The sequence below is a fragment of the Eleginops maclovinus genome, chromosome 16 (assembly GCF_036324505.1).
Source record: "Eleginops maclovinus isolate JMC-PN-2008 ecotype Puerto Natales chromosome 16, JC_Emac_rtc_rv5, whole genome shotgun sequence".
NCBI lineage: Eukaryota > Metazoa > Chordata > Actinopteri > Perciformes > Eleginopidae > Eleginops > Eleginops maclovinus.
Window position 1 is genome coordinate 17,216,075 of NC_086364.1, and position 19,888 is coordinate 17,235,962.

The 19,888-nt window shown below is 41.2% G+C and overlaps 2 protein-coding genes across 3 annotated transcripts; one reads left to right on the forward strand and one right to left on the reverse strand.

Annotated features, from left to right (window-relative positions):
* Positions 1-5,480: 5,480 nt before the first annotated feature.
* On the reverse strand, positions 5,481-9,407 carry lgals2a (lectin, galactoside-binding, soluble, 2a). The gene is made up of 4 exons (XM_063904962.1): positions 9,276-9,407; positions 7,041-7,120; positions 6,556-6,727; positions 5,481-6,085 (listed from the first exon to the last, which is right to left on the reverse strand). Exons 1-4 carry the CDS (start codon positions 9,279-9,281, stop codon positions 5,939-5,941), a joined length of 405 nt encoding a protein of 134 aa, XP_063761032.1. The 5' UTR covers positions 9,282-9,407; the 3' UTR covers positions 5,481-5,938.
* A 3,074-nt stretch (positions 9,408-12,481) lies between these two features.
* On the forward strand, positions 12,482-19,818 carry gtpbp1 (GTP binding protein 1). Of its 2 annotated transcripts, XM_063904138.1 has the most exons (14): positions 12,482-12,903; positions 14,487-14,598; positions 14,706-14,886; positions 15,012-15,195; positions 15,325-15,489; positions 15,721-15,844; positions 16,000-16,114; positions 16,200-16,344; positions 16,456-16,638; positions 16,828-16,963; positions 17,215-17,393; positions 18,275-18,430; positions 18,613-18,663; positions 18,830-19,818. In XM_063904138.1, the coding sequence occupies exons 1-14, from the start codon at positions 12,709-12,711 to the stop codon at positions 18,944-18,946; spliced, it is 2,043 nt and encodes a 680-aa protein (XP_063760208.1). In that variant the 5' UTR covers positions 12,482-12,708; the 3' UTR covers positions 18,947-19,818. The 2 variants fall into 2 exon arrangements, with proteins under 2 accessions (XP_063760208.1, XP_063760209.1); XM_063904139.1 differs by lacking the exon at positions 18,613-18,663.
* The last annotated feature ends 70 nt before the right edge of the window (positions 19,819-19,888 follow it).

Here is a 19,888-nt window from a genome sequence, read left to right on the forward strand (position 1 = left end):
TTATACACGGAGTCACCGAGATTGCACATGTTGTAAAAGCAGCTTGCCGCCAATTGCAAAACATGCTCTGACTGCTTCATCTATTTCTCTCAGATGCTTCTGCAGCTTCTGTGGGCTGTAACAGCAGGTTTGATAACATAAGCTTTCAAATATGACCCAGATAGGTGAACTGCAGCTAAGGACTGACACTTGATGTTTAAAAGGGCTTTCTCTGTGTAAAAGGTCACCTGTGCTGCTGTGCAGGCACACACACATGCACGCTCTCTCACACATGCACGCTCTCACACACATGCACGCTCTCACACACATGCACGCTCTCACACACATGCACGCTCACACACATGCATCACACACATGCACACACACACACACACACACACACACACACACACACACACACACACACACACACACACACACACACACACACACACACACACACACACACACACACACACACTCTAGGGGAGGTCAATGACAGTGTGCTCTCCAAGCTGTCATTGCTGTGCTGCGGTTTGCCTGGGACAAAATGGATAGTTCCCTTGGGCTTCCACCTTAGCGGGTTGAATGTTACATTGTATTTCTCACAAATACAGAGGCATAATTTGAGGCTTATCTAATGCAAAAAAAAGCTTTCTTTTGTATGTTTACATTTGCCAAAAAAAATGTAAAGAACACAGATTGAAGGGCCTAATCCCAACAGCAATCCACAACTGGATTTAAAGGCCATAGAGATTGAGATAGACAAAAAAGTGCAAAGGAGCTCTGTAAGTCTGCTAGATATTTAAAGACATTTTATACGCGTCAGAGAATAATACTGGGGTCACAGCTCCTGGAGCTCAGGTTTAAGCAGCCAGAGTGCACAACCAAAGAATATCAATGTCAGTCATGCCATTTTGAATATCAAGTTGCAATGGGAAGAACTGCAGCATTTCTTCTCGATGACACACTTGGCATAAACTGAACAGCATTCCTTATCAGACACAAATAGTAATGCAACTTAATTGCACAGTAAAAGTGGGGCAGTGAAAAATACATCTAAAAAAGGCCTGTCCCTATGTCCATTCCAATAATAATGTATCACTTTATTATAGACAGACAACCTGGGCATTATCATGAGTATCTATTAAAACCACCTTAATCAGGATAAAGTTTAATAATTTAAGGGACACAACTCAATTCCTCTCCCTTTACAAGCAGTATAAAGCATCACAGCCAACACAGAGATGTAAAGACAACATCAAGTCGACAGCTTCAGCCCACAGACAAAGCAAAACAAGAGCAAAACACGAATACACAGTGGTTGTTGTTGTTGACGTCCTCCTCAGCAAAGTGAGTTGCCATTATCAAAAAGTTTGCTGTTGCACTCACCTGTCCTGTCTGAACGTCATTCTGTGCGTTTTTAGCACAGCGAAGTCCTCCACCATCTTCTCTAGTTTTAACTTTTCTGCTCGATTATTCCCAAAGTATAAAATAACCAGTCCACGAGTCTCTTCGCTCCACTGCACTGCTGAAAGTTTCCAAACATTTCGAGCATTTTACAGAAGGCAATAATGCACCATGAGGAGGGTTGCCAGATCAGTTTAGACCAATCTCAATTTAACAAATTCAATAAACACGAGACATGTTTTTTAACCTTGCAGGAAACCTGTGTAAAACCTTAAACCTGTTTTCCCTAAAGACCAATACAACTAAAATGTTTCTGAAATTAGCCTAAACAAGTCAGTAATAGGCTAGAAAACAACAGATAACTGATTTCGTGTCAGTGTTTTTGATCATAAAATGACAGTTTATTTGTTCACTTCGTTTTCAATATGTTTCCCAAAAACATTAAGAGTATCGACACTTTATTTCCCTGCCAAACGTGGTTTGAAAAAGTAGCCTCATTTCGGGGAAACATTCCTATATGGCAACACAACGCTCTTGCTAAATGCCATGTTAACGTGGAGGACCCAACGTGCATCATTTTGGGTGTGTTTGATTTTGGTCACGTACGGTGCGCGCCAGGTGGTGCATTAAATTACCCATCAACCGACATCAGACCTGTGTATTATATGAACATGTGTATATATTTTTGTTATTCGCAGGAATAATGCTCTTAACCACACCTCACAATGACGTCATCATTACTGAATTGGATTGCTAAACTTTATTCGCTCCCCCCCCCCGCCCCTTAATATTGAACATGTTTTCTCTGGAGCTCTGCCTTTCTGCGGCCGCAAACGCATCATGCAGCTTTTTTTTAACAATACTTGAGATACATTAAAAAAAGTAGGCCTACTCTGATTAAGTAAAAACTATTGATTGATGACAGTGAATGTAATTCGTTGCTTACATCCCCTGTTTATTCGCAAAACAAAGAAAGTCTGCCCCGTGTTTAAAATTGATTGAGTTGTATGCACAACACTGAATCAAAGAATGGTAATTGTTACCACCCGAGTCATGCTATGCTAACAATGAGTTGGTGATGAGGAATTGAAAGTGCATGCAATTCAAAAGGCCTACCCAGGTGTAATAAGTATTGGAATTTTCTTGAAAGGCTGCACAAAAAACCTGAATGAGACAATCCATAAAAACGTCATTGATTCTATATGTTTGTTGGGCATCCACATTATCAACCTTGCTTCATTTAATTGTATGACTCACGATTCAATCATCTATAACCCTAGTCTTTCTATTATTTATGAACCAACATCTTTAAGTAACAGTGAAGCTGTTTTGCGCCCCTTTATCTTACAAATCTTCCCCTCAGTTGGGATCAATTGAAGCACAAGAAACTTACATATTTATTTGTTGTTGCATTTATTGTTTGGGGACAACTCTTACAAGTCCCACCTGCATTTATGTCTTCTTCTGCACAACATGTTTTGTATCTTTGTTTTCATGTTATGGTTTCTGTACAAATAGGCTAAATAAACTCCTATCTCCATCTAAATTCCCCAAGGTAATCATATCACGATGCTGTAACCTAACAGGCTCTCTTGAGTTTGTGTATTATCATGTTGCTAAGATAAAAACAAGCCTGAGGTGAGGCAGGCACGCAGAACATGAATCCAGGACCGCAGTCAGCTTTGGGCGGGCCCACGCACATCTCAATGTGTGGCTGATAGCTTCGGTGCAGAAATCTGGAGTCATGCTGGTGCTAAATATAGACAAAGGTTTTATGTAAGCTGAGGTGAATCATTCTGTTCCACACATTTCAGCACATTGATTCACACACATGGAATAAGTGACACGGCACAGGTGAAGGAAACACATGGATGTGTAAAACAAACATCCGCAGTGCTCATCACATGGAAGAGATTCATAAAACTGACAACACAGCATATGCCTTCTGTTTGTGTGTGTGTGTGTGTGTGTGTGTGTGTGTGTGTGTGTGTGTGTGTGTGTGTGTGTGTGTGTGTGTGTGTGTGTGTGTGTGTCCATTTTGTCCCAGGCAAACCGCAGCACAGCAATGACAGCTTGGAGAGCACACTGTCATTGACCTCCCCTAGTGCGTGTGTGTGTGTGTGTGTGTGTGTGTCTGTGTGTGTGTGTGTGTGTGTGTGTGTGTGTTCCTCCAGGGCCTATGATAAGCAAGGTGATTTGAATGTGTTAATCAAAGCTTACGGTGATATATTGGATGTGTTTGGAAGGGCTGGAGGGTTGTCCTTCACACAAGCATCACAGTGTCTAAACAACACACACACACACACACACACACACAGAGCTCATGTAATATTTCTGAGAAACAGTGGTACTCAGCTGTGTGTCTCTTCCATTTTTAATGGTCAATCTGGCTCACATATACCAACCTATACGAGTTTTTGTTTTACCATCACTATGAGTAGAAAGAAGTGAGGAGTAGAGGTGAGTCTCAAGTCTTGCTCAAATTATCTAAGTGGATGTAGAACAAACACACTACAAGGCACAGCCCTGGATATTGATCTTGTCTGCCACAAAATAATGAAGAGGGGAAGTGTTAAAATGAGTTATTTCCAATTAAGAGTGCAGGAAGAGAAATGGGTTTGCAGCTGAGGAATGACAGGGGGAGAGAGGGAGGGAAACTGGGGAAGCGATTCAGCACAGAAAGGAAGAGAGAGAAAAGAATCAGAACGGGAAGATGTAGCAAAAGAAAGATATGCCAGGTAAGGAAGAGAAATTTAGAGGAAGGGGAAGGCACCAATGAGACTGGAAAAAAAGAGAGGGATTGAATTGTGGTCATCATGGCAACCAAATCTGCCCCTTCTCTTCCTCCAGAGAGAGCACCTTTGACACTGCCAGGTAGCTTCAGAACACTGATTACCTCTCATGCATGCACACACACACACACACACACACACACACACACACACACACACACACACACACACACACACACACACACACACACACACACACACACACACACACACACACACACACACATACAAACACGCACCCTTTTGGAAAAAAATATCAGACTGATCACATGCATCAATGTCACAGACACACTCATGTGGCACAGGAAACTAAAGGGAAGGTTGTTCTGCATGGTTCTCCCAGCCTTTCTTTATGAGGATTCAGAGCCTTGGAACCTGTTGTAACTCATAAAACTCTCTTCCTTACCTCTTCATATATCCATCTCTCCTTAAATCAGCCTCACCCACATTGCCTTCTGTTACATCAGATTACATTATTATAATACTCACGAACCTCTAAAACACACATACAAATATGGTGTCTGGTGCTGCAGGGATTTATTCCTGTTTTTGATTTATATTCCTATCTCGTCGACATTTCATACATGTAGAACGCATTATGCTGGTCAGCAAAAGATCAATAGAGCCGTCGGATTATATGATTTTTCTTTAAGATATCATTTCACATAATTCTTTGTAACCTTGAGTTGAAACATCTTTTGCACAATTGAAGGATGTTTGCCGGTTTTCCCTTATAAGTGTACTTCTAAACCATTTCAAGACAGTCAGGAAGTAGATAAAATAGGTTTAATCAGTAATGAATCAAAAGTTCTGACTCTGCCTGATGACAGAAGAAATGGTCAGATAATTTGTGCATAAACAAACTATATTACAGGGGGAAATTCAGAGACCATTGACCTAGGTTCAACAGTCAAACAATGTTGTAACCAACGTGCGATTTTCACCCAACATCCCTCAAGTTTATTACATTATTATAGCAATGGCGACATCTAGTGGCTAACATGGCTTATTGTTTTGATTTGGTGTGAGGTACATTAAGAAGAACTATTTACAGCAGAGAAAGAGAACCACGATATAGCCCTGCTGCTGAATCATTCACTTTCCAGCCAAACTGTGATGAAATCAGGTTCACTGCTAGAGAATATATATCTTTTTAATTGGGGGCATATGCTCTTTAAATTATGTCAATGTCATGAAAAGTAAGAGCTCAGCAGAAGACTGAGGTTGCAAGTAGGTGGGATGTTTTTCTCAATCAATTTAGATAGACAGTGCTTGTGTAATAAGTCACCAAATTCCACATTTATGAAGGATATGCTTTATTCATGTTGTAGAGGCAAGCATTACACTTTGGTATAAATCTGGAATGTCTGGGAGGGAAAACGAGAACATGCAGCATCTCAAGGCACCTTGCAGGACAATGAGTTCAGACATTGGTAACGATTTTCAACTTAACACTGCAAAATGCACGAAGGTTACAGTATGCAGTTGCAATGTATTCTGTATGTGTGTGTACATCTGAATATTATCACTTTGTATGAGTCTATCTTATGTATCCTTAAATGTTTCTGTGTTTGCTTGCATGAGCACATGTCAAAACAAATTCTTGCATTATACACTGTGTAAGAAACACGAAAGGCACTGCTGATACCTCATGGTATTCACAAACTAAAAAGCTGGGGTAAAATATGACCTTTTGCTGGACAAATTGAACAATTGAATCTGCATTTAAAGAAAAAAGCTCCTGGCAGCATGGAGGTTTACTTGATCTCAAAGCTTGTGATGCGAACTTCCCCATCAAAGCTGATGAAGGAGTATTTTGTTGCACCTACACGGTTGGGGAAGTGGATTGTGGAGCCATCCGATAAACTCACCACGAACTCTGTCGGGGTGAATTCAATGAGGATCTAGATGGTAGACACACCAATAGAAAAAGAAGAGAGTATGCAGAAAAAAGACGTTACATACTGAATTTACAGTCTATTCTTGTACAAGTATTAAATGATGGACAATTCAAACATACCTAATACCTCATCCTTCATCCATGTACATTTTTGATTTAATTGAAATTAGACAATGCATGCTGTAGCATAACATTCTAAACAACTATAGTATGGAAAATGTAGATTCAATCTCCCACAGATGCCTGCAATTATTTCAAACTGTGCTTGGATGAGTACAGTTAACAGAGGTGCAGTGACACACATTTTCCAACAGAGGTCACTAACAGAAAGGACAGAAAGAGGCATGGGACATACCAGACACACACACACACACACACACACACACACACACACACACACACACACACACACACACACACACACACACACACACACACACACACACACACACACACACCACACACACCTCTCACCTTGAACTCCTCTCCCAGGCTGAAAGGAAAGCCTCCCTCCCGATGCTCCTCACACCAGTTGCCGTCCTGGTAGGAGTTGCAAACCACCGCATTCTCGTCCCCGTGGGCATTAAAACGAGGGTTGATATGCATAGTAATATCCTTCTCGTTAGGGCCAATATTCACTGCAAAACTGTGGCAAAAAGCAACAAGAACCTGTATTACCTTTAGTGTGACTGCTTGGATTCAAAAGGGTAGGAGGACAGCAAGAGCACAAAATATTGAGACAATCTGAGCAGTTCTCTTTTCATCCTCCACATAACTGAGGGGAGATAATAGTAGTCATTGACTGTAAATGATTAGGGATTCCACCTCCATCTATGTGTTAGTGTGCAGTGTGTACAATGGCCTTTGTGTTGAATTCAGATGTACAAAAAGTATAGAAGAAGAAGAAGGACACAGGAATTTCTCAGCCCCCTTCTGATAATTCTGTGGTGAGTACTTACTTTGTAGCGTCAGGCTGGGGTACTCCAACAATGGTCAGGGTCTGCCCGACCTTGAAGGACATGTTCTTGATGATCATACCCTGTGGACAAGATTTTAATAAAGTACGTTATTGTGTGGAAATACTAGTTGATTTTTATTAGATCCATTTATTATTGCAGCTGCAGGCAAAAAGCAGGAGTGGTAGCCTCAGCCAACTCTCCAGTCCTCTCTTCATCCTTGGAAATTAAACAACATGTGTTTTCAATTTTTTCCCATTCGCCGCCTGGTCAAAGATTCCAGCTCTCTCCTGTCCTATCGTTTGCCACGGCCCTTTTTCTCTATGCAGATTTTGGCAGAGGTTTACATTTTGAAGAAAGTTATGAGGGTAGACCATCAAAATGAGTCATTTTTTCCAAAGTGCAAGACTGGATGGGAAGTATACGTTGGGAAAAAAAGGCTGAACACGGCAGAATGCCTCAGCTCGTTGTTACTGTACATGTGGCGAAGGAACACTGAGCTGTGCCACGATTAGGAAATTACGTTTGAGCAATCTATTATCAGGTTGTGAAACACAGATCCAGCAGTTCAACATTTTGTATCCTGTATCTGGGTGCTGTTAGCTGTCCCCAGGGCGACATGTACAAATATAGCAGCCTTTGGAGGAGTTCACGGCTTTTCACCATAGTTAAACATGTGTGCTATGGGGCACAAGAGAAAAAGGATTCCGGTCAGGCAGAAGCACAAATTCTTGTTATGTAAATGATGTGTTTTACCATTTGCACCTACATTTGAGAACCTTTTTTTTTTTTTTGCTAATTGCATGTTGTCCCTGCCTTTTGGATGCTGTTCTTGCAAACTTTCCAGACAAGCAAAAAATGTCATGACCTGGGTGAGCTTTATGCACTGCAGCTGTTAGAAAAAAATCCCTTTCTAATCTTGACAGTGAGATACAGCCAACAGAGGTAGACACTTTGATGTTTAAAATAACCAAATGAGGTTTACTTAGTTGATAAAGTAAAGGGTCAGGATGATAATATTGGCACACATTCAAACTTTCACACAAAGTAGTGAAGGATTGGCATATTGCCCTAAGGACTTTAGTGATCTTGTCCATGTGGAAACCTCTTTAAATTGTCTGAAAAAGGCAGGTATAGGACCAACATGGGTAGTACATTCTTTCTATGTTAGAGTCTGAACAAAAAGGTTTAAAAAAACCCTGGGGTTTGAGCTGAGTGGGGTGGGCTGGGGTCGACCTGGCAGACACTCTGTATCCCTCCCTCCCTTCCACCCTCCCCACTATCTAGGAATGTATGTACTCTGTGAGAGATCATTTCATTCATTCAACTCATTGCACTTCTCACTAACAGGGGACAGAATCAGTCCTTGAAGTTAGAATCAAGTCTGTACACAATAAAGTAAAACACATCTACATATCTACCACAAATAAAGTGAACTGTTAATATTTTTACTCTAAATAAGTATCAATCTGCTGGAATTTCCACGAAAAATCTATACAAATGAGACATTTTATAGTGCATGGGACACTCCCTGAATAGCCTGAAAAAAAGCCTTCACAACCTGCGACCGAGGACTTGATCACTCCACGAGGTAAGCTTGAGAATTACAGTGTAGTCAGCATCTAATCTAGCCTCCACATGATGACTTCATTAAATTGTATCCTTTAATGTGATTTAAACCCACTGCCCTTCCTAAACACGTGTTTTCCTCTGTAGCCAACCAAAGCCAGAGAGATACAGGGACGTTATTATAATCTGTTTAGCTTATTAGTCAGAAGAGACCAGAAGGCACGACTGCCAGGGTTCAGCTATGGATATCAAGACTGAGATGATTGATACAAAAAGGACAAATGTTAACAGACGTTTCTTTTCCAGCGTAATAAAATGATTGCATCGAAAAATACCCCCAAAAGACATTTTATGCATTTGCAGCTGTTTAAAGAACTTGTATATGTGATTAATGTGCATGCGTGTGTGGCCTGTGGTGAATAGTTTGACCATAAAAGGTAAGGAGCCCAGACATCTCAAAAGGAAATTACAGTTTAAGGTTTAGTTTCTGGTTTAGTTGAAGCATAGAAAGCTGACTCAGTTTCATCGACACAGCATCGAGGAAGCTGACAGTTAACCATCTGTCACTACCACTTAAAATAAGACCCAATAATGCTGCTCTTTTTAAGCCATAAAAATAAAAGTAAAAGCAATACAGGATGAAAACAAACATCTTAAAATTACACTTACAGTCATCTTTGCAGACGTAGTCAGTCAACTCGAGCTAAGATGAAGTGAGAGTGCTGCAGGGCCTCACTGCATCCTCAGAGGAGAATATATACAGTGTGGGAGGGTCCTCCAACCTGAGTGACAAACCAAGAAGCGAATACAATCAGCCCACCGGAAAGCATCAACCAATGACGTCAAATTGTTGTTAGAGTCTGTAAATAACTAATTGTGTACTTAACAAATAATTGTGGACGTCAGTGAAGTGAGGAAGATTACTGATATGTTGACATCAGACTGCTAGATTATGACCTGCTGGTGTGGAGTCTAACTGTGAGAGGGGACAGAGCTCCAGACGAAAATAGAATGTATTTGTTGCTAGGGAGACAGCTAAATATTTGGCACGGCCAGTAGCCCTAATGTGCGCTGACTGTATATAGCTAACTGAAGGATCAAATGGCAAGCATGTGAGGTCTTCCTGACTGCAGTAAACTCCAGTTAGTAGGGAATAGGCCGAAATGTTGAAACTGAGGTCTGAATCTCTGACTCACAGCCAGCAATAGGCATGACTTTGCATCTAATGACATACGTACACATGCTGTGACTCAATGAGAGAAGCAGCCACACACTTACCCTACAGTTTAACACAAAGTAATGTAATGTAACGTAATGAAAAGTAATGTAATGTCAAAATCATGAGGAGCAGCAGTCAAAAAGTATAGACTTACTTTTACTGGTTATCGTTTCTGGTGACCAGCATCTTGCATCATATTGCATATAGTTTTAATTATGTAATAGCCTTTACATTTTAATGGTAGACTTTTGAATGTAAGAAATACAATATGTTTTCTGTAGAAGCGTGACTCTGACTAAAAACACTTTCATGAAGACATTCTGCATTCATTTGAAACTAAAACTATCTATTTTTTCAAAAACAGCATGGTAGCCCACCCGGTATTGTTCTTGTGAGTGGACTAAGAAAGGGATATTCAGCTTCTTAAAGGATAGGTTTGGTCAGCAGTGTTTGTTGTAAAAAAAAAAGTGATTTCCTGTTTCACACACACAGTTGCAGTTGCCACAACTGTGTGCAGGCTCTAATAATAATACTTAAGAATGGTATAGAAATTATCCTAATGCTCACAGACGCTTTACACAAAATCAGATGATGAGGATTACAGATTGAAAGCAACAGTGAATAAGTGAGTTTTTGTAGGATGCAAGAGTGTTGTCCTTAGGGTAATGAAGTGTTCATGATCATGTCTGCTGGTCAACACTCTGACGACATGTGTTTCTAACATGCCATCTGCTTTTACCTTATGTTCACTGATGACACACTCACAATTACACTGCAGCTGGCAGTTACACATCCGTGGAACTTAGCTCAGCTCTGGCATTTGCAATTCAAGGATTTGGCAGTGCCCAGGCCACAGTGGGGCCTAAATTTAACTCCTTCTCAGCAAACATATGCCTGATAAAAGCTTCATCAACTGTTGATGAATCTAGGGACATGATGTATCTGAGAACATTTAATATGGATAGCCACCAGGAGATGTGGTTCTTGGATCGAAAGTTCAATATGGCACAGAGATCTAATTTGTGTTCTTATCCCAAGACCAAGTCTTAAGATAGTCAGCAGATCTTATCACACAGAGATCTTTCACAAGAAGAACACACACATATAATATATATACACACACACACGCACGCACGCGCGCACACACACACACACACACACACACACACACACACACACACACACACACACACACACACACAAATGTTTAGTTTTGGCCTGGGTGTATTTAGAAATACAGTACGATTGTTCACTGCCATCCAGTGGCCACAGTGGGTAACTGCAATACATTTGATGGCTGACATGCTGCAAATGTTTCTACTTTTTCTATATTTTATATTAAAAGTAGAGAACTGAAAATTAATTCATGATATTCAAATATGCTACTTCAAATGTGCTTCCTCTGAATTTTCACAGTCTGAACATGAGTCTAATTGGTTGACCTTATTTAACAAACTCACCAGTCAGATTTGTTACAGTTGATTTCATGAAATAAAAGCAGAATAGGTTTGAGCTGTATGATTGGGATGTGTTGTTATCACAAGCAAGTCTAAGTGGCCGCTTTTATCCAAAGCAACTTACATAAAGTCAATACCATAGACATGCCTGCCTAGTCTTGCACAAGGACACTTTGACATGTTGTCAGGAGGAGGGATCGAGCTGCTGACCCCTGAATTGCAGATCAGCACAATAACCCAAGTATGATGTGACATCACCCAGACAGTATGTTTATATTCCTCCTCTCTTCTTGCAGTGTCGCTCTCTTAACATAACAACAGTTTTCTCAAAGATTATAAAACACTTCAGTGTAACAATGATCTATTTCCTCAAGGCTTACATTACTTCAGGATACCAATTATCAAAGGGTACAAAGACAAGGTTAACGCCACAATGTTCCTTTCCACAGATGTCACATGTACACATAGACAGTGTCATTCAAAGTATATTACACAGCTTATCAGAGGTGGACACAAATCGATCAAATTGATATAGGAGCCAAAGTTCAATGGGAATGCCTCCCTGATGTAACCTTGGGTAATTTGCATTCTGAAAATGCAATACCAATGTAATGTGAAATGTGACCCTTCAAGACATAAACCTGATTGCTGTGCTATCCATATGGTTTCCATCAATGTAGAACTCTTTATTTGGCAGTTCTTTAGTTCTTTAGGCAGTAAATTATAATAAAAATGTATCCTATTGCTGTTTACTTTCAAAAAGCTTAAGTCACTCTTGTTGGTGTAAGAGGAATTCCCAATATTTCTTTATTATAAACACGTTACTTTTTAAGTTATCAAACCACTGTGCAAATAGTTAACTGTTCAAGTCAAAGCAAACTAACAAGGCCAGGAGTTTTCATATTTCACAGCTAAACATTTTTTTCAAGAACAGGGAAATGATATGCATTATTGTTTCCATTATTACATCAGCATTAGGCTAGTACAGGAGTGTTACACTCTGATTCCATCATTACAAACTCAAACCGCCCTGCTTGGGAGGGACAGGTCCAGCTTGTAATAATATGAACAACCCCCTGACTGCTATTGGCACACTGCTAACATATTCACGTTGACTTTAACACTATTGGTGGTAGGAAGTAAAAAGGCCTGCACACACTCACACCCTCCTCATTAATATTGATAAGGTGCTGGTGGCTATTTGATTTTTAAATCTTGAATGCGGACTAAAAACATATGAATAAGAAGAGGGTGGTTAAAGTGAGGAGATACAGTTTGACTGACCATATCTGTGGCGTTGCTGTCGCTTGTAGACTGTAGAGCTTGCGGGGTCTTGCCTAGTGTGTGTGCGTATTTTGGTTGCCAGCAGTCATCACAACATTGGAACAGGTACGGTAGACATTTATCCCTGCAACGCTGGCATAAAATGGCATCAATAGCAGCGGCTCATGAGCCAGGTTTAACCCCATGCGCCATAGCGCTGGCTGACGCTTTAATCCCTGCGAGCATATTTGCTCCTGACCGGGGAGGATGCGAGGACGACGCCGGGGATGAGTGCTTCGATGACGGGGACATGTTCAATGGCGAGCCCGAGGACCGCCCTGTTGACTTCACCAACAAGGTAGGCCCCGGATATCATAGCGCTGCAAAGCTAACGTTAGCAGCTCCTACTAAATGAATGAATGAACCAAATGATGTGTTTAGTACATGAACTACTATGTTATTACCAAACACCATGCTGTGCCAATTAGCAATTGCTCAGTACCCATTGTACGAAATGTTATAAACGACTGACATTTTGGACTCAGGGTAACATTATTGTTTTTGCTGATGGTAAATAAAGCAGCTAGTTGTGGCTAACGCTAGCCCCAGCTGATGCTTGAGCACATAGCAACCTGACCTAAAGCTAACACTACATTAACTCCTTATCAGTCGAAGCACATTTCGTTGCCCCATATGCTGCCAATACATGTCTGTAGTCAACCATATATGTTGATTCTGCTACTGTTTAAAGCCAGGCAGAGCAACGTGTAAGACTGTGATGCAAAACAGACCATAACATTGACTTGACGTGGTATGCTAACCCAATTCAAACACAAGATGATGAAATACAGAAGATAACAAGATAATGGTCAGGCCTGCCTATTGAACCTTTTCCAGCAAGAACACTTTTACCTTAAAAAAAGAAAAATAAACAGGGTGGCTATTAAGTAGTCAGACCTGTCAAATGAGTTTAACATTGATATGAGTTTTACATTGATGTTCACCTGTATGAGGGTAACAGTAATAGGCTTTTGTCCTGAAGGGTCACATCTCATATTACAGTGGTGTAACGTTACCCTCAAGCACATTGCTCAGGATTGCATCAGGTGCATCCTGTCAATTTCTTCTGCTTGTGTCTACCTCTGATATGTTTTGTAGTATACTTTTATATAGTTCTTTTGATATTATTAATTTGGCATCACACTTTTGGCACAATATTATAGAAACCTTGATCCATGCTCCAGTAGCACCCTCTATTTGCTTTTAGCCTATATCAATAGCCTGTTTTCGCATATTCTTTAGGATTAATAACACCATCATAACCAGGGGCCCTTATGTGTAATGTTTATTTTGTCAAATTAGGCAACATTCACATGTTACATTTATATTTTTCTCAATTGTGGCTGTAATCCAATGTTATGAGTGGTTATAAGAAATTAAACTACAATTTCTGCATTAGGAAGGCACATGTTTCACATACGGCAATAAAACAATTACACTCTTTTATAACTTGTTACATGGTATAAGCAGCTCAACATGCCTTAACATGTGTTCTGAAGTGGCGTTAGCATTGCTTTTGGTTGTATTTTACTTGTGTTGCAAACCTAATCTTAGTAAATCAGTATTGCTGTGTCCATGTAACCTTGAAGTGTTTCACAAGAACAAAGACAGCTGTGTTTTTTGTGTGCAGAGCAGTTTTTGAATGTGCCATTGAAGTTTTTCAGAAGCTTACATATTAAGTTGTCATAACTGAGAGAAAATTTTCCCAAGAAATGTTTACTTTTAATTCCTGTCACTGTCTCTAATTAAAACAACCTCACTTTAAAGTTAATGACTTTTGAAACTCATTGAACAAAGGAGCTTCGGTTATACATCTATTGTTGAACATCCATCAAGCAAAAGCCCATTTTTTTCAGTTTTCTTTTCCATTTCACACTACAGCTGGCACTTGTTAGCCCAAATGGAGAGCAGTATGACTCATTACTACGCCAGCTACGGGACAGGATGGAAGAGGGATGCGGGGAGACCATCTATGTGGTCGGGATGGGCTCAGGTGAGAAAAACACCTTTCAGTTTTTAGTTAATCCAAAGCAGTTTATACAACCTGTACAAATCCTAGGGTCCACTTGTTAAACTGTCTACTGTGTCTCTTTGTTGTAGATGGGGGTGACTGGGGTCTGGATGAGAAGGACATGGAGGCCTCAGTAGCCACTGTGCGCTCTATGTGTGAGCAGGTGGATGCTGACCTCATTACGCTACGGGAGCGAAATGAGGCTGCTGGTTTGGTGCGTGATTATCTGATCCGCCGGCGTGTGGGTGAACTGGACTTCCTTGAGGTCAGGTGAGTGGTCAAAGATCAGAATAAAAAAGGGGACATGATTACAATCAAGTGATAGATTCCATTTACAACCCTAAGCTATTTATTTTTCACTACGTTGGTCAACTTCTTTTCCTTCTGTTTCTCAGGGTTGCAGTCGTGGGAAATGTGGATGCTGGTAAGAGTACTCTGCTGGGAGTGTTAACGCATGGCGAGCTGGACAATGGCAGGGGTTTTGCCCGGCAAAAGCTCTTCAGACACAAACACGAGATGGAGAGCGGCAGGACGAGCAGCGTGGGCAACGATATCCTGGGCTTCGATCAGGAGGGACAGGTGAGAGGGGGCAGAGCACAGAAGCTTCTGAAAGAATGGTTGTTAAAGCAACAGAAATATAGCTCCTATGATTGAGTTGAATGACATTTAAATATCATTATTATTCTGTTAATACCTGTGTGCCCCTAGGTGGTGAACAAACCAGATAGTCATGGTGGGAGCCTGGACTGGACCAAAATTTGTGAGAAGTCCTCCAAAGTCATTACCTTCATAGACCTGGCAGGCCATGAGAAATACCTCAAGACCACTGTGTTTGGGATGACAGGACACCTGCCTGACTTCTGCATGCTCATGGTGAGAAGGGAGGCTGAGGAAGGAGGACATGTTATGTTGTTATTATGCTGGTTAATATCATGATTGTGTGCCACAAGCAGTTCAACATTTCGGATGAAACCATTACAAGATATATAACAAATGTGAAATGACTCATGTCTCTAGTGTCCACATTGTACAACAACTCCCTTTTTTCCTTGTTTCTTTTATTGAAATATAGACAAAGATTTTTCTGTCTCCCTGCCTCGCCAGGTGGGCAGTAATGCAGGTATCGTAGGGATGACCAAAGAGCACCTGGGCCTGGCCTTAGCCCTGAATGTGCCTGTGTTCGTAGTGGTAACCAAAATAGACATGTGTCCGGCCAACATCCTGCAAGGTCAGTCTCTTTTATGACTCTTGAATGTGTTTTTTTTTCTGGAAACACAATGTAACAATAGGTTGAGCTAAGTGAGTGTGGGTCGATGAAATTGTTGTAACTGTACCTGACATTAAACACTTTGAAATCTTGTGGTGATACTTTGATCCTAACAGAGACACTGAAGCTGCTCCAGAGGCTACTGAAGTCGCCCGGCTGTAGGAAGATACCCGTCCTCGTACAGAACAAGGATGACGTAATAGTCACTGCTTCAAACTTCAGTTCAGAGAGGTACAGAGTCTGTCCTGGCCCGATTCAGAGTTAGAGTGAAACCTTTTTTCTTACATGTGTGTTGTCTTCCCCCCCCCCCCTACAGGATGTGTCCCATCTTTCAGATCTCGAATGTTAGCGGGGAGAACATGGACCTGCTCAAAATGTTTCTCAACCTGCTCTCCTCCAGGACGTCCTACAGAGACGACCAGCCTGCTGAGTTTCAGATAGACGACACATACTCTGTACCGGTAACTTACCCAGTGACAAATCAATTAATACATTTAACAAATTCATTAAATAGATTGGGGAGTATCATACTGTATTTATAAACCTCTGGGTGTGTTTTGTTTATGCCGCAGGGAGTGGGAACAGTAGTATCAGGAACTACTTTACGTGGACTCATACGACTGAATGATACAATGCTACTAGGGCCAGACCCCTTAGGCAGCTTCATCCCCATTGCTGTCAAATCAATCCACCGCAAGAGAATGCCTGTGAAGGAGGTCAGAGGGGGCCAGACTGCCTCATTTGCTCTCAAAAAGGTAAGGGGGAATTTTTGGATTGCTGTTTTTTTTAAATGATAGATGGATAGATGGTTTTATCTCACCAGAATCATCACGTTATGGTTTTTTTTCCCATCTTTATCATCAGATGCTTGGAGAGCTTGACAAAGTGACATTCCTCTGATGGTTTTCCTCTGCCTGATTCTTTTGCCCTCTTTACCTCTTTAGATCAAGCGCTCGACCATCAGGAAGGGCATGGTGATGGTTTCCCCGAGGATCTGCCCACAGGCCACCTGGGAGTTTGAGGCTGAGATCCTGGTACTGCATCATCCCACTACGATATCCCCCAGATACCAGGCCATGGGTGGGTAACAGTGATGTGGAAGAAGGGACAGGGAAGTGTAGGAAAAAGTGTGTGCGTTTCCAAAGTATCTTTAAATGATTGGCTGAACATTTATAGTAGCCTAAGTAGCCAACATTAAATATTTATTAGGTTTTGCCTGGTTCAAAAGTCGTCATTAAATACTTTAGCAATAAGTACAGGTTCCCATTAAGTAACTCTAATAAAAAACAACATTTTAACGCCTCTTTTCCTTTCCCTTCCCCTCCACTCAGTCCACTGTGGCAGCATACGGCAGACAGCCACCATCCTGTCTATGAACAGAGACTGCTTACGGACAGGGGACAAGGCTTCCGTCCATTTCCGTTTCATCAAAACCCCCGAGTACCTGCACTGCGACCAGAGGCTGGTGTTCAGGGAGGGACGCACCAAGGCTGTGGGAACCATCACTAAGGTAAAGCAGCCTTCATGAAGATCAAGGACTTATACTTACAATGGGAAATGACATGATGAGTGGTGACGGAACAGAGCTGAAAAGTCAAGTGAAAAGATGTCTATTTTTTTCCTCCGTAGAGTGATGAAATCAACCATTTTTTGGACCAATCTGTTTTTCTGACAGCCATAATAATAGCAGAAAATAGCAGGAAGGTTCTTATCCCAAGATAATTCATTAGATCTACCATTAAACGTCTCCTATTATGCTGTTTTGTGGCCTATGTCATAGGTCTCAAATATATAAAAAAAACATGTCTCTGACGTGTTTTGCTCAAAACACCACAAAGATCCTTCATTTTAGCATGTCCGCTATCCCTCTGTTTCAGCTCCCTTTTCGAAAGTGCTGATTCTGTGACTTTCCCTTTCATGCAAATGAGCTGCTGCTGGCCACGCCCCTTTGGAGCACAGCTCTCTGGATGAAGAGAGAAGTTTCAAATGGAGAAACTCAGCTAAACGCTGCCGTGATTAAACCACACCAAGCATTATTTCTGAAACACTTCTCAGTGTTTACCACTAGAACAGAGACATTATATGTATTATATATACAACAACTCTAACTCCCTCCTGCAGACATCCTGCACAGAGACACAGAGCTGCACGAGGGCATTCAGCTCGCCACTGTATATTGTGGAAGATAGGTTGGGACATGTCATTTTTATAAATTGATCACTTATAATTATAAAAACATGATTTCAATCGAGGACATGGCTTTGTCAAATGTGCTGAGAGATATCCTGTGTTGATGGGCTTTGCGGGTTTTAATGAGCTTTAAAAAATACTCATTAGTTGCTTATTTGTTTGTCTTCTTCACACTTTCATATTGACTCTTGTTCTTTTCAGCTGCTGCAATCTACCAATAATTTACCATCAAATTCCAAACCTCCCCAAATCAAGATGCAGTCCACAAAGAAAGCACCGCTGCGCAGAGAGGACGGCACCACGGCGGCTGGGGACGATGTTGCAACGATACCACAGTCAGCTGGCCCGACAGAACCGGTGAGACATGTTGCTTTATGAAGTGAGATCTTATTGGATTTCCTTCACTTAATGTAAACCTGCCCTAACTGCTCTGTGTCCTCCTTCCTTTTTTATTTTCTTGATTTATCTTATCCACCACTCATACTCACGTCATCATTACTACTTATAACCCACTTTGCTTGCGTGGCTGGCTTCCAAAGGGAGAGGGGGATGAAGACCCTCAGGTAAAGGAGGGCAACAAAGAGAACAAGGTAAAATAGGTCGATTTAAAACACAAACAAGAACACAGGGAGGTTGTGTTTGACTTAAGCGAGTTAGTTGAGTTCAAAGCCTGGCGATCTTGATAAGTTGAGAGTAAATAACATATTCTGTCATGGAGGTGCCTTATCGAGTGTTCTCCTTATCTCTTCCTTGCAGCCAAAGTCTGGAGGAGGTGGCAGGAGAAGGGGCGGCCAGAGGCACAAAGGAAAAAGCCAGAACAGCAGCAACAACTCCACAGCAGCCCCCTCCTCGTCGGGAACAGGAGGCTCATGAATCGCCCCCTGTAGACCTCACTCTCCAACATCACTCCACCAAGTGTCTTCATTCCACAAACCATGATGCAAGACACTCGTCAGTCCTATCACTCCTTGCCTCTTTACTCCAGGTCATATAGTTTATAAAGGGGACAGTGGGGTGTGTCCCTAAATGCATTTTAGCATCAGCTGCCTTTGCTTTTTTTTATGGTTTGTGTGATTGACAGCAGTGTGGTTTTTGAGGCAAGCCTCACTCAGGATGTTTTTAATTTAATTTAATTCAACCCATAATTTATGCCTTTTGTGAAATTTACAATTTATTCTTTTGGCTCGATGTTGCTGGCAAAAGAGGGAAGCCAAACCTGAGAACAGTTCCAGCACCGATATGAGCAGCTAAACGTGAAACTCCTCTGTGCATTCCTTGTGTATTTGCAATGAAAAACAATCTGTGTACTATTTATACTGCATATGTAAATTAGCTGTTAGTTGTGCTCCAATTGGAAAGATGTAAAATATGTATGCAAATCTGACATGAATGTAGCACATTGTGATTTATCTAGATATATGGAAAATATAAGCTGTTAGCATTTTATAATCATCAGGTATTTATTTGGCATACATGCAGAAAGCTCTCTCTTGGATGGTCTCCTGCTCTCACTAGCACTCCTTCGATTCAGCAGAACCCATCATACTTCCACCGTCAGTCAGCCATGTTAGAAACGTTAGACAAATATTGTGAGTACAAACACAGCACATCATTCTTCATGATTATAAGACATGCAGTGCTACTCCAGTACCCCATGCGTTATGGCCTGTCGCTGTTTACATGTTGTGACATTTTAAATACACTAAAAAACTGACCATTAATAAACAGGCTTTACTGAACGTACAGTGTGGCTTTTTCTATGTCCATTCCTCAGGAAAATATATATTATACAATTTTAATACTATGGATTTCATT

What these genes read in the sequence shown, in the direction of transcription:
- lgals2a (XM_063904962.1), bottom strand. An exon ending in CCCCAGCCTGACGCTACAAA is followed by an intron (nt 6,728 to 7,040) that starts GTAAGTACTCAC and finishes TTTTTGCCACAG; the next exon opens with TTTTGCAGTGAATATTGGCC. An exon ending in GCCTGGGAGAGGAGTTCAAG is followed by an intron (nt 6,086 to 6,555) that starts GTGAGAGGTGTG and finishes TCTACCATCTAG; the next exon opens with ATCCTCATTGAATTCACCCC.
- gtpbp1 (XM_063904138.1), top strand. Translation starts at nt 12,709, where the DNA reads ATGGCATCAATAGCAGCGGCTCATGAGCCAGGTTTAACCCCATGCGCC. An exon ending in TCAAACTTCAGTTCAGAGAG is followed by an intron (nt 16,115 to 16,199) that starts GTACAGAGTCTG and finishes CCCCCCCTACAG; the next exon opens with GATGTGTCCCATCTTTCAGA. An exon ending in CCCCAGATACCAGGCCATGG is followed by an intron (nt 16,964 to 17,214) that starts GTGGGTAACAGT and finishes CCCTCCACTCAG; the next exon opens with TCCACTGTGGCAGCATACGG.